The sequence below is a fragment of the Ziziphus jujuba genome, chromosome 3 (genome assembly GCF_031755915.1).
Source record: "Ziziphus jujuba cultivar Dongzao chromosome 3, ASM3175591v1".
NCBI classification, from domain to species: domain Eukaryota; kingdom Viridiplantae; phylum Streptophyta; class Magnoliopsida; order Rosales; family Rhamnaceae; genus Ziziphus; species Ziziphus jujuba.
Genome location: NC_083381.1, coordinates 7978206 through 7993383, shown reverse-complemented (window position 1 = coordinate 7993383; position 15178 = coordinate 7978206). Strand labels below are relative to the sequence as shown.

At 33.3% G+C, this 15178-nt stretch overlaps 2 protein-coding genes across 3 annotated transcripts; both read right to left on the bottom strand.

Moving 5' to 3' along the window:
* Window positions 1–2191: 2191 nt before the first annotated feature.
* LOC125423607 (vesicle transport protein GOT1) lies at window positions 2192–6967 on the bottom strand. 2 transcript variants are annotated; one of them, XM_060815908.1, is made up of 7 exons: window positions 6588–6967; window positions 6417–6462; window positions 5630–5721; window positions 5438–5518; window positions 5194–5291; window positions 5029–5110; window positions 2192–2569 (listed from the first exon to the last, which is right to left on the bottom strand). In XM_060815908.1, exons 2-7 carry the CDS (start codon window positions 6445–6447, stop codon window positions 2531–2533), a joined length of 423 nt encoding a protein of 140 aa, XP_060671891.1. In that variant the 5' UTR covers window positions 6448–6462; window positions 6588–6967; the 3' UTR covers window positions 2192–2530. The 2 variants fall into 2 exon arrangements, with proteins under 2 accessions (XP_060671891.1, XP_048334180.1); XM_048478223.2 differs by having other exon boundaries at window positions 6543–6966.
* A 1522-nt stretch (window positions 6968–8489) lies between these two features.
* Window positions 8490–15097, bottom strand: LOC107422081 (uncharacterized). Its single transcript, XM_048478106.2, has 7 exons — window positions 14167–15097; window positions 12185–12240; window positions 11586–11695; window positions 11308–11467; window positions 10812–10904; window positions 9277–9408; window positions 8490–8823 (listed from the first exon to the last, which is right to left on the bottom strand). The coding sequence occupies exons 1-7, from the start codon at window positions 14942–14944 to the stop codon at window positions 8788–8790; spliced, it is 1365 nt and encodes a 454-aa protein (XP_048334063.1). The 5' UTR covers window positions 14945–15097; the 3' UTR covers window positions 8490–8787.
* Window positions 15098–15178: the final 81 nt, after the last annotated feature.

The window sequence follows — 15178 nt, the reverse complement described above, 5'->3', positions numbered from 1 at the left end:
AAAAAAGTTCATTCCAGGACTAAAAAGCATTGAATAGTCCATACCAAATTTAGTCGCTGTTATTAAAAATACCAATGATGAAACACCCAAATTTAAAATAGTCCATACCAATGATGCAATTTTAAACAGGCCATTTAAAGCTTTTTTGTTCTTTAGTTTTTTTTTTTTTTTTTCCCCTTTAGTCATTAAAAAAAAAATTAATAATGAGAGTTATAAAATTTGTTAATTAAATCCTAAATAAAAAATGATGCCATTTTATTTTATTATGTTCACTTTTCATGATTTTAAATGATATCAATTTGTCAACTACTGCAAACTTCCAAATTATTTAGTATATAAGATTTGATCAACAAATTTGATGAATCGTTTTATCTTTTGAGAATAAACCAGGACATGAATAGGACCATGAATATATTACTTCACAGAAATCTAATTTGGCATATGAGAATGTAAACTAAAGTTAAGTCAACTTAAAATAATAAAAACAAAACAAAGCCCTATAGTTTTTCTTCTTTTTCTTTTTTTTTTTTTTTTTTTTTTAATTACAACTTTTGGGAAGGGGAATTTTTTAATCTAGGTCAATGTTTTAATTCTGAAAATGGAAATATTCTTTATGATTTTACCGCTGCCAATGCTAGCAGTACAATAAAGCCCTATAGTTAGCGAGAGTCTTTTTGGTACTTAAATATATACGGCTAGAAATAGTGGCTTCTCTTGAATGGTTTGTCTCGTTATATATCTTTTTGCAACAAACTCGATATATTTCCTGTGATCATTGGCATTTCCTTTTAGTACAATTCAGTCCAATCCTTCACTCCAAAGTAATATTAATTTTGGGGTGAAGCATTTTGGATGGATAAGATAATACTGAGATTCAAAATTTGATTTTTTTCCCATTCTCCATAAAATTATAATATATAAATAAACAATTCTTTTTCAAAGGAAAATAAGAAGCTTCTGTTTTTTCTTGGTGAATGGAAAATTAGAAGCTTTATTAAGAAGAAATAAGTAAATGAATATCATCCTGAAGGAGGGGATGTAACCATAATGGTACTTCCTCCATCCAAGTTATAAAACGCGAGATAGTGCAAATATACCTAAGTCGTGCTACATTACTCTCTCGGAGAAAAATCACATTACAGTGATCATGTTAATAAAGATTGATTTAGTAGTAAACCTTTCATATTCATATCTTTGTAGGTCCGAAACACATTTTTTAGAATATAAATTTTTGTAAATAAATATGGCCATAAGTTCGTCGTAAAATTCTAATATCATCAACTAAATAGCATTCTGGTCAGCAAAGCAATTGTATCATTCATGAGATCTATAGCTGCCTTTGAGTCACTCTCGACGATTAATAATTGTAATTCTAAAACTTTATAAAAATTAAAATTAAAAATTAATGATGTTTAAATGCTAAATAATTAGAAACAAATTTAGTACGCACACATCAAACCATCAAACATCGTTAAACCAATTAAGTACTTAAAAATCTCCAACTTCTACATGGTAAAATCGGTTCACGATCAATTGTTAAGGTTTTAAAAGAAAATTTTGGTCGATGACACTTCTCTCCAAGCTTTGTCTTGAACTAGATTTTTAAATGGAGTTGAAGGTGCAACAATGCAGTAACAAAAATGGTAGTATCTTGTTTAATGACTACGAACCAGCAAATAGGATGCGGATCCTCTCCTATGTATATTTGTCTATGCTTGCGTTTTTAACACTTTTAACCCATTCAAACACTTGGCTTCGTGGCGTTAGGCAAAGCACAAGATAAAGACCTCGAGCTTCATTTTTTTTTTTTTCTTTTTCTTCATTTAATTTGTTATTTTTCGTTGCAAAATATTTCAAAAAGTGGTTAGCACAAAAGGATTGAAGGAATATAAACCCTCTCACCAAATATCCTTTACCCGCGAAGGTATTACATATGACGATGTGCCACATCATCCTGCGTAACTCATAATAATTGCATGCTATATACAGAAGACAAACTTTAGCTCTTCTCAACATCAAAATAAAACATGCAAATCATACAAAATAAACGCTTTAAGTATTCGTCCATGAATGGAATGATTTACTACTCCATCTCACCGATATAACAGCCACAAAATAAAATAAAAAAGGAAATGAAGCTTTTCACCTTTTCTAAAAAAAACTATTATCGGGAAGAACCATAAAATGCTACTTTTAAGTCGGTCGAATCTATTCTGTATTTTCAGAAAACTATCCACGTCTGCTTCAAAAAACAATTTTCCATTCAGCAAAGCCTGGCTATGAAAAAAAATCAACAAACAGCAGCATACTACAAAAAGCTCATATCTTTTTCTTTTTCTATTTCTATCTCTCTCCTTTTTTTTTTTTTTTTTTCCCTCTTCTTTTTGTCACAAAAGATAAAAGCTCACCCTGAGGATGAGAAATCAGTTTCTACAGTGAACTGAATTAGCAAGGTACTATTTCTCCATTTGACAGTATTTTACACGTGGAGCAATCTACAAATTGTTTGATGCGTTTGAAGTTCCACCGATCACACAGGCACACGTCTACCTCGGTAACGATCAAAGAACTGCAGAGTCACAAAGAAGACTGTAAGAAAGGAATTCAGAAGTTGACCTCACATTTACAAAAAGACATCGCATATAAAGAAAACTATTGTGGTAGTCACCGTTAGTCCACATGCCTAGATTCCACCATTGAGGAAACATGGCATTATTGACTAAGCATGCATAAAAATCCCTATTGAACTTGTTGCATCAAACAAATGTTCTTCAGGTTACTTATCTTTTAACATCATTCCCTTTTCTCTGCTAGAGCTTAGAGTACTGTTAATCTCCAATCATGCCCTTGACATAGTTGACACTACTTGAATAAAAATAACTATCACTTAATATATAATGATAACACTATTATCTTCTGTAATCTTCACCACACCTTTCAGAAAACATACTATTATATTTCAGCTATCAGCACGTGTAAGAAAGAACGGAAGTTAATTTTCCTATGAAACTGTGAATTACTTAAGAAATTTATAGAAAACATATGCAGAACCAAAAATCTTTATACCACAGCACTAAGGAGCTTAAAAATAAAATGAAATAGAATAAAACATAAAAAATTCCTTCTACAACATGGAACTGATTTAGTACTGCCGCTTAATACTCTGTTCTACAAAAGAACTAGATGAACTTAACATCAATAACTGTTCCCTTTGCTATCCCAGGAAAATCAGATAAACCATAAGCAATTGCAGAGATATTGGAGCTTTTCTTGGCTACCTCTCCCTAAAGGTGGAGAGAGAAATTCTCCTAATGGAAAATTTTCATTTATACTCCCAAGGTTTAAAGATAATGCATATGTTTGGACTTAACTAATTGATCATTACAAATTTGATGGCCTCCAGTCTAATGGAAATATCTATTTACCCTTACCAAGTGAGCTGGTATTGGAGATATGTAAGGCAAATTGCCCATACAAATAAGCTGGAAAGCATATTTTTCCACCATTTGTAATCAGGCTGAACTATACTGATCTTTCCCCTGAAAAAGCTAATTCAGAATCCACCATCCATATATAACAAACTCTCTTCTACCTAAACTAGGTCAACTCAAATATCAATATTTGTTACTTACCAATCCCAACCGATTCCATAATTTCAAGCAATTGCACAAAAGGTGGAGGTCTTCTTGTCTACCTCTATCTAAGCAGATCACAAAACTCATGCAGAAATGAATGCACTTACCATGGTATGGAAAAGAATGCAAATGACAGGAGTGAGCCAAGTTTTAACTAAAAGAATGATGTGCTTGGGCTCTATTATAATTTTTGCTTATAGGCGAATGGTCGTATTCATTTTTCTCTATCATCTGTTGTCAGCATCACACTGAGATTTACCTCACCAAAACCACTTTAGACAACTTAGGTCCAAAGAGTTAATGCAAGATCCATCCTTATTCCCAATAAATCCATTAATCAAGACTAATATCCCTACTAAATTTAGAAATGAATGAAATATCTGATATAGTTGAAGAAGAAAGGAATTACTTAGAAGAGAAAATCCTCATGCAAAATGGATTTATACCCAAAAAAATCACCTTGAAACGTTCTATAAATATCTGAAACTGAATCATAGTATTAAGAGGACAGCAGGTTATTTATACTAAATGCCTGCTTAGAGGTTCCTTGAGGCATCAAAGTGGCATGTATAATTCTAAGCTCATCAAGGTGTCCCCATACGGTATTCTCACAGTTTGTTCCCAATGATGATAAGTAGGAACCTGAATATGCTCCACTTAATCTTTAATTCTTAATGCAACAAAGTGGCTGACAATAGGTGAAAAAACTATCACATGCCCATGCCCTATGTCTATTCAAAGTTAATAGTTGTAGTTTTTCGCAACTAAAGGGGCATTATGTTTTCCACTTCTTATTAGGCATTACGCCACCAATAATGATTTTTTTTTTCTTTTTTTTTTTTTTCAGAAAATGATTTTCAAAGACCACAGCATGGGTTGTACCTAGCCACCTTGAGACAGCCATCAATGAACATCATGCAATGCCTCGATTTGCAACTCCTTTTTATACAAAAGCAGATCTTCCAGGATTCCAGCATTTACCTAATATAGTGTTATATTTATATTATTTACTTCACATATTGATCAACTACTATCGCTATACGACTTTCATTCTATAACCCCTTAATATATTATGATTCCAGTAGTTTCCCACATAATTCATTTAAAAATACTCCCAAGCAACAAACATTCGACAAGATATAGTTCACTAGATTTCTTCTGGCCGACAAGCATAATAGTCTATTGTCAACAAATTCTCAATGCATACTGCAATAAAATTAGTGATGAATAAGGCAGTAACAGCTGATAACTTAAAACACCTCCAAATTAGCATTAATCTCAATATTTTGCAAACACATGCACTGACAAAGAAAGAACCATTCACCACAGAGAGAGAGAGAGAGAGAGAGAGAGAGAGAGAGAGAGAGAGAGATCTACTCTAATGTAAGCATACCGATCTAACATATGGCTGTTGGATAAACCAACCAAGAATAGGTATCTTCTGAAGAAAAACTGCCAGTGTTGGCCAGAAGCCACTGAAAAAATAAACTCCATCAGCAACATCAAAAAGTAGAATTAACTAGTAAAAAAAAAAAAAAAAATTAAAGATCTACTAGACCTGAAAAGCACGATGAACCCATATGTCTCCAAGATCATGCCAAAAATTGGCCATCCTATAACAACTAAAAAGAAGCCAATGCCGAATGAAATCGTCCCCTGTAAAATAAGAAAAAAAAAACAATGCAGAGTTATTGAGAAATTAGGAAGATTAACCGTACAAAAGCATGATTGATTGATTGATATATATATATAGAGAGAGAGAGAGAGAGGTAGTAGAGAGATAGAGAGTAAAAATTTTAGACCTTGAAATTTTGAGGTTTCATAAAGAATTGCATAGTGGACTTTAGTCCAATGGTAAGTGTCACCCCTGACAAGAAGAGGATCTGATTAAGTACCACAAGAGATAAAGCAGCATTAAAACAGGAACCATGTATAATATCAACAATAAGCAAAAAAAACTTGCGAATGTAAAAAATAAATTTAAATGAACTTACATTTCCCATGGCAAGTAATCCCTTATCAAAGAAGAAGATAATTCCCAGGAATGAGAAGAAAATGCCAAATCCTGTCAATCCTAGTCCAATCTCTGTTCCATTTCACAGTATCAGGAGTTAAAGGTTGAACAAGTGACCAAAATTGGAAATCATTCTAGCACAATTAAACGATTTACACAAGGACGAAGGATTTATTCATTTTCTATATTAAGTTGAAAAGCAAAACGACTTAGAATGCTTTTTGACTCAACATTACGAACCATAATATAAAAGTACATGATCACAATTCCTAAACATAAACTCCCAAAATACTTTTACTTCGAAAGATCTGAATCACAATGTCAGATTGACTTGGCGACCAAATTCCAAGTTAAGCAACATTAGCTTCAAAGCAATCTGTTTGAATAGCATTCCAAATTATCTTATCCTATAAGTTTGAATCATCAGTTTGGAGTACTGACTAAATTCACTTGATTCGTGGAGGCATCGTGGAGGCACCTAATAGTAATTGAAACTACTACTTACATAAAGACTTTCAACTCCCTCCCGTGAGTGCATATGATTTTTAGTGTTCAAAAACAAAAATGGCAGCAAATATGTACAAAATTATGCTTAAAAGATACCAATTAGAGCACATCCAAAATCATACGAACATATCCAATTTTAAGCAATTGAAGATTTTGTTGTACAGGTATGCAAGTTATTCAACAACCAAATTCAAAAGAAAAGGAAGATAAATCTCAAAAACAAAGTTTGAATAAAATCAACAAATTAAATATAGACTCACTTTTCCGATCATTCATTTCGAACGAAACCATTTTGCCGACGATTCACTGGAAAACAGCAAGAGCAAAAATCAAATCCAACGAAAAGTTAAAAGACGGAGAGAGACTACCAGGAAAAAAAAAAAAACCTTAAAGGAAATTAAAATTCGAAGTTCAATTCCGAAAATTAAGACCGTAGAAGATGTGGATCCGAAAATCGAAGACGAAAATCCGAATCGAACAGTACGATTAAGGCACCAGAAGAGAGATCCAAGGCCCAAACCGGTCGCGAAGAAAACGAGAAATTTCTTGTTAGATTTTTTTTCTGCAAGCTTTCCCTGTGTTTCTCAGCAACCAAACAGAATGGAAATGGAGAGTTGAAGTTGAAAAGATGGAGAACCTTGAGAGAGAGAGGGAGAGAGAGAAGGCGCGTGACGGACACGGCAAAGAGTTATCGGTATTTTCAGGGTGCTTCAGCGACGACGTTTATAAGGAAAGAATTCAGTTACGCGGTGATGATGTAATTTAACCAATTGGAATATAGACAGTTCGATTGCTTAATGCGCAAGCCTAAACTGGCTCATGATTAAAAACAAAAACCCAAAAATAAATAAATAAATAAATTTGCTTATTTTTTTAAACTTTCTTTTTTGTTTTTCATTTTTTAATAGTATTTTTTATTATATGTTTGTTCGGCACTTGCATTTTTTTTCTCAATTGAAACCATGTTGAAGATATTTATATTATGTCAAGTATTGGTAAGAATATTGTAGAAAATTTTAGTCATATAATCAGTAAATATGATATAAATTTTTGGACAAGTTAAAAAAATTAAATAGAAAATATAATGTGAATTTTTTTATCTATTTATATTATTAAAAAATATAAATACATGATATATATATTGTATTGGTCTAATATTATGATGTTAGTAAATTAGCAAATTTGTTGTGGTTAGTTTTGCAATGCTTGGGGTTGTTTCATTTTAAGCAATTTTCATAAATAGCATGTTTCAATAGAGACTAGAACTTTCTAAAGAAAGATGAACAAAATTTATTAAACACAATTTTATTATGAAAAATGATATTTATCACTAGAAAAATTTATATATTTAATAATAATTTAAATAGTTATTATTAAAATTTATTTTTAAAATTTTAATATAAAAAATAATAAAATTAAATATTTTAATTAAATTTATTATATAAATTGGTAATCATCATCGATGATAATAAATAATACAACTCTTTTGTTATTAGTGTCAATCTTATATTTCTTGGCGTTATTACAATTTATGCTCTTTACGGTTAGGCTTCCTTTGATTATACCATTATGAAGGATGTGAGGTATTTCAAAAATAGGCTTTAGGAGCTTTCAACGAGCTTGAGAAGATTGTAGAACTGAATTAATTAGCTTGAGAAGAATTTAAAAGCAAGATTAACGACGTGTCGAAGACTTTGAGGCATAAAAATTCAATTTTATATTAATAAAAAGAATGGCAATTGTGCCAGCAATAAAATCATTATTTTTCTCTAACAAAGGTTCATAGAATTTGAATTCCAACACAAGATAAAAACAAAAAATGATTGATTACTTTTGGATCCTCTAATTGCCATTAATTTCAATTTTAGTTCTAAATTTTCAATTTATTTAAATAAGTGCTTCAATTTTAATTGTAGCTTTAATGTGGTCCATTTTTAATTTTGAAATCAATCTTAGTTTTATTTCGACATAAACATACCACTTTAACAAATATAGTATACTTTTTTAGTTAAATTTTTTTATTTTTTTTATTTTAACCTATATCGTAACAATAACTAAAAATAAATGTAGACCTTAAATTGGGAACAAAATCAAAATAGAAACATTCGATTGAAAACATTAGAAATGGAAGGCCTAGTTAAATTAAAATTGGGGGCAAACTAGAATGTCAGTAGTGAAGTTAACCCAGCAATAAACAAAAAGACAACCCAGCTTAAAGACGACCTCTATACACAGGCATTTTTCAATTTTCACTTGTATAAAAACAAATAAAATAAAATTTGAGGCTGAATTCCTTGAGCGGCAACACACACACACACACACACAAACAAACAAACAAAAAAGTGGCAATTTCATTCATAAATCATCTGCAGATGTACTGCTGCAAGATTTTTCGCAGCTGACTTATATGTATTATTTTATTAAACAAAAACTATAGATGATGAAAATATGTAAAATTAACAATACAAAATGAACATTAGGGCCTCCCTTCCCTCTAAAAGAAAGAAAAAAGAAAAAGAAAAAAAAAATTGAGAAACTGAAAATTTGTTTAAAACTACATAACCTACTAAGTTGCTAAGATTCCATTTCACAAGAACGAAAAATAAATTGAGCTTTCTTTATGTACTTGTTCTACTGCTGATCAAGAACACCAGTTGGAGATTGCATCTGCACAGAAATGCAAAAGCAAATTACAATGAGACGGGACATAATCAAATTATGCAAGGAATTTTTAGCAAAATGACAATGTTCTTCATATTTTATCAAAGCAGTTTATTGGTAAGTGAGAATAAATACTACGCATGCCAAAAAAAAAAAAAAAAAAAAAAAAAGAGAGAAAGAAAACTCCTAACTTCTCTTATATTTTTCATTTTTCATTACCTGGAAATATTTGAAGGTTAAGCAAATTTCCATCCTGACCCTTTTTTTTTTTTTTTTTTTTTTTAATTGTTACATTCATTATTGACAAAGAATTTTCAGCTAAATATGGTTCTTGTTTTCTTGGCAGGGCGATATTATGTATGTATGTTGTGTCTGTCAGAACATTCTCCATGATACAGCATCGCATAACCTAATATAACATCAGAAACAACAATGTAGATTTACGAAACAGAGACTCACCAAACCCAACGCTTCTGCTACACTTCTCTGACCATCTTCTCCACAAATCCCAACAAGCATATTTAATAAAAATTCCCTTTGTTCTACTTTCAAGTGTTTCTCCAAGCTTCTAGCTACCATCTCTATCTCAGGCTGCGGAATCACATCCATCAAGATTGAAAGCAGAACCAACAGACAGACCCCAAAATAAAAATAAATAAACAGAACAGAACAAAACAAAACAGTTGAAGCAATTAATTTCACAGAAGATATCTGAAAATTGTCGGTCTCTTATCAGCAACCAAAAAAAAAAAAGTGATAAATGACACACAGTCCTAGTGATCAAAAATAAAATATATATATATATATATATATACAAACAAAAGGCAAAAACAAGAGAAGACAAAACAAATAGAAAACAAAAAGAACCCATGAGAGCACAGTAAGTATTCGATAGAATGAACCATAGTCCAAATATTTGATTGACGACATCCATTAAATGGTATAGAAACCATGTATAAACGCACCCACATGGCCAATTTTGATATGTAGGACTGGATTATTTTAAGACTAGATCCTAGGTTCAAACCTAACACTAAGAGATAGAGATCTGCATAATCCTATACAAGCAAGAGTTTTGGATGCCAAGCTTTAAAACAACACCATAAACTTTGAAACAAGCATTTATTATTTTACTGAATTTATATGCTCACAGTCATGCATATTTAGCCTGCAAGATAGACAATGCATTGGCCTGAAAATCCAAATGTGATGAAAACCGTATATCAACACCCATAGCAAATCTATGTATTGTTACTTTGTTAGCTTACAAACTTAGTGATATATCCAAGGTGGACGAGAACTTCGCAACAGATTTGATTTCTAAGTTCTAACATTTCAAAGCTTAATATAAAGCAAATAAGGCAGGCCACAATCAAGCAGGGTAGCCCAAAAGGTTTAGATTTAATGAAATATAACTTTAGGAGCTTAGCACTTGGTTATAATGCCATAAGAACAAAAATGATCATGTTCTTTAAAGGGCTTATATGGGGTAATAAAAATATAAAGCTTGCAATGTACCTTCTGAGTAAACAAAAAGTATGTGGGAAATAGGGCCCAAAGAGGATAAAAAGATGAAGAGGATCTTGAATTGAATTGAATTGACGTTTTGCAGGGTAACTTCAATACTTGGGTTGCTTTCCAAGGCTATGACACCAATCTGGGGTTGAGAATAGGTGGAAAATTGATGGTGGGTTGCAGACATTAAAATTAAAACGATTGATGCCACTAAAGCTATCAATTTAAGATAATAAAATCAACAAGGGGCCCTCAGCAAACCCTGATAGTCAAAGAAATCCCAACAAAAATTCAAAGAGTTAAAAGAAAATGCCAGGTTGACATTTGGAAAACCCTAACTTTTTTAATAAATAATGCATCTTTTAATATCCAACACATATAAAATGGAAAGAGAAAAGAAAGGCCTACTTCCTTTCATTTTTAATGAAGTTACACCGTGAAACTTCCGTAAACTTGCAAGGATAGACCATAGCACTTACAGCAGACTCCTCGGGAGGGAATATCCGGAAAACAAGGCATATCTTTGACAGTTCTTCCTTTGCTTCAGCATGTTTTCCTTGCATTTCCAAAGCCTACAATTATACAAGTCCCAAATAAAACATGAAATTAATAAGGTTTTACTATGGGTTTAGAACAACTGCATTATAGAAGATGAAAGAAAGAAATATTCTAGCAAAGCCATAGGCCCATATCTTAAAGATGTTCTAGAGTTGCAGTGAGACATTGGTTTTCCTAGTGTACTCATATGTTAATGTACCATTTCACATTCAATTGTATATTTTCCTGTAAACCTCATACAAGGCTGGGGGAAATCTTCCAATAAAAATAAATATATTTTAAATATACATTTATGAAATGTTGATTAACTTAATTTTATCAAATTGTTTACCAATGCCACTAAGAGGTACCTATACTATACTGTTGTTGGTTATATAAACAGCAAGACCAATCAAAAGAATGAGTGAAGAAGATTACCCAGGCCTGCAAAAAACGTGAACGTGTTGATGCAGCCACAGCTGCAGACACAATTCTTGCAGCATGAAAATTCTCAAGCCCAATGTTTTCAGCAAGCCCAGCAATAAACTGCCGGACATCTTCTCCATCAATCTGAATAGAAGAAGAGTCACTTGGTGACCTGCACAATTCCTCAACAAGTTACAGCACCAGGAGACAGGAATTAACAACTAAGTACAATTTTGAAAGTTGAAATAATGCCAGACAAGAACAAAATAATGCCAGACAAGAACAAGTACCTGGCACAAACATTCAAAACAAAGTTAACAGATGTACGATAGAAGGAATCCCTTGTATTTGTGGTGCCAAAGGAGGCCCGTACTCCTGAAGCCCTGCATATTCGACGTAACTGCTCACCAATAGAAGCAAAAACAAACACAATGCATCATGGAAGGATCAATTAGCGCAACAAAATTGCAATCCAAAGCTACAACAGCATAAGACGGTAACATGGTGATGATCGGATCTCTAAAATACAAGTATTTCCGTTATTGAGTAACAAAATTCAAATATAAATGGAGACAAAAGTTTCAACATTTTATTTTTTTTAAGGAAAAAAAGAAAACATAAAATAACAAGACCAAACCTATTTTCTCCATGTACAAAACATGCATGGAATATGCCTCCACATACAGGACAATGCATCTAATACATCCGCAGATACAGAGACAAATGTACATGAATGCATGCACAAATCCCCATACATAAATATGTTATACGTCCATATATACAAATGGCTATGCACCTACTTATCTCTTGTTTATGTGCATTCAGTGTCAAAACAGAAAGAGATTGCTTAGAGCAAGATAATAAAATTTTTAACCATACAAGCACTGACTTGAATTATATCATCCTGCACAATGTCCTTTCCTCCCATTCTATTGTCCACGATTGCTGGAAATCAAGCAGATGAGTTGCAAACCGAAGATCTATAACTTTACAAAAGTAAGAGAAATATGCAACTTTTACCTGCACCCCCAAAAAAAAAAAAAAAAAAAAAAAAAACATCAAGCAATGAAATCAGTTTTTAACCAAGTAGGATTTTTGTTGACCAATATGAGATCTGTACAAAAGTGTCAAATTGCAGTTATGATAGACAAAGATTGATACATGTTGGGCAAAATGTAACAAATACACCCACCCAACTCACTTAAATATGAATGGGAAAAGGCAAAATAATTCACCCATAAAAAAGAAGGGCAAAGCTTGCCTGTGTTGTAGCCATACTACTAACATAATAATCACATAACCGAAAAAATCTAATTCATAGTTTCTTACATTTGAATAATTATAACCTAAAAACAAAATTCGATCATGTAATTTATGGGAATACTTTCTACATATTATAATATCTCACATTAGACATGAAATGCCACACGCATCATGTCAAAGTTATGTGTGCCAAAATGCCTACTGTTGAAAACATGGAAAAGTGTGTGTGTCTAACAATGGAAAAAAAGAGTCAAAAAATAAAAATAAACAACCCTTCCCATCATATAGAAAGGAGGCTTTTTGATGCCTGGACACTTCAAACAAAGTGCCAGTATTCTAATGGGATAGGAAATATTATATGGCATTAACAATCACCTTCAGTTGTGTTGCCATACCAGATTTAGATCCTAAAAATATATAAACAACTCCAGCTAGAACACATACCTTGTTCATGAAAGCTAAAACATATATGGGAAGGAAACTAAATGAAACTTCAAGCTATCATTGGAGCTGGAAAATAACTAAATGTGCACATTTATATTCTAGTTGACTGGAACTGATCAAGACTTGCAATTCAGGTAAGCTGTTTATGCAATTAAAAGGCAAGAAGGAACCATGCTAGTAATGCACTGGCAGGGAGAATTCATGTGGCTTGCACAAATAAGACCTACTTTCCTTATTTTTCTTTTTTCCTGAAAACTTAAAACTTATTGGGAAGAAACATTAATAGATATTATGCATTCATAACCAATCCCATCGTCTTCCTTCTCCTTCTTCTTTGGAAAAAAATACCAGAAACGTGTCTTTAAGACACTTATTATATCTTTAATGTTACCCAACTTTTCCCATCAATAAACAACCCTGTCAAATATGGTTTCTCAAGCTTGACCTCTTCTATAAAGATTCCAACAAATATAGATTCCTGGACAAAAAAAAGATAAAATAAAATTCAGGATCCCTTCCCCTAAGGAATCCACTAAAGCACCTTCCGTTAGAAACTTAACAAATGTAATTAAAAAGGAACAAAAGGTCTTATGTCATTTAAATTGGATCATAGAATGCTTATTCTTTAACCCGCCACAAGTTATAAATTGACAGCTCTTTACAGTCTCTGTCCCACAAAATATCAGCGTTTCCTCACACTGAAACAAAATATCTACTTATTAACTATCATAACCATTAGGTATAAACATCAGAGTCCATTAGTTTTCGAATATAGACTTCTAATCACTAATTAGTTTTCTTCATGACATTACACGAATTAAAATGAGATGCTGAAAAAAGGCGCCAAATTAGGGCAAGAAGAGAAACGACTTTAGCCAATCCAAAAAGTTGTCAGCACCAAGCTACGACACATGACCCCTCACTCACCAACAATCCTATAAGCTACCACCAATTACTCCACACTAAATATGATCACAATGAAAGAGTCCTTTTATCTTCAGTCACAACATTTTTCAACAATGTATGAGTAGCTACAGTTTTGCAATTGCTCTAGCAAATACAATTCCAATGCACCAAAAGACATGGTAGAGCAACAAGACTATATCTAAGAGTTTCAGTTATAGGGCAATACTATAATCCAAATAGAAAATTATCAAAACCAACCTCTAATCAATTTGTTGGCCTCTCTCTGGTACTCCTGCAAATCCACTGGAAAACCCGAATGTGGCACCGAACTCGGCCACCATTTTGGCAACTTCTTCTCTCCCCGGACCCAATTACTCGAAACACTCTTCGAACCACTCACCCACTCCTCCATTGCCGGCGATAGCGGATTGCTCAAAGCTCCAAAACCCTTCCTTGCATTGAATCCTCCTCTCCTCTCCACTGTCGTCCCAACCACAACCTCTCTTCCTCCAAGACTCCTATCTCTCCGAACCACTGGTTTATAACTTCCAGACCCATGTCCACCTTTCGACCCCAACCTCAATAATCCAGCCAAAACCTTGAAACCCAAAACGACAACGAACCCAAAAACCACTATAATCCCTATAAAACGCAGCGTCGACCACCGGCAAGAAACGACCAATCTCCGATCGGCGTCGAAGGTGATGAGGGTCTGTAAGTCCCCGTAAGCGTCTTCCCCAGCAGCCAGAAACTGTTGGAACCGCGATTGGGAAGAGAAATAGAGCTGGTCGAGGTCGATGACGGTCTGGAGCTTAGCGTCGGAGGAAGTGGAAAGGGAAGAGGAAGAAGAAAAAGAGTGTTCGGAGGGGATATTTAACCTGAGTCTTCTGGGTTTTCTTCGACTGCGGTTTGGGGGTCGAGGCATGGCGCAGCGGAAGCGGAGCTTCAATGGCGCATGTAGTAATGGTGGTGGTGGGATGGTTCTGGCAGCGAAGCGATGGAGTGGGTAGTGGGTGAGCGGGTTTGTGGAGTTCATATGGAAGACTGAGCTTTGGGCGAAGAAGAAGAAGAAGACGAAGAGAGAGAGAGAGTAAAGAGAGAGAATTCTTTACTTCTGGACCACGTTGATTCCAACTTCCATGTCCTCTCTATCTATACTTGCTGCGAATGAAACGGGGATGTTCAACTTCAATTTTGACTTTCCATTTTCTCATTTCCTTAAAAATAATAAAACAGTAAGGGAAAAAAAAAAATAGCAAACATTTTATCA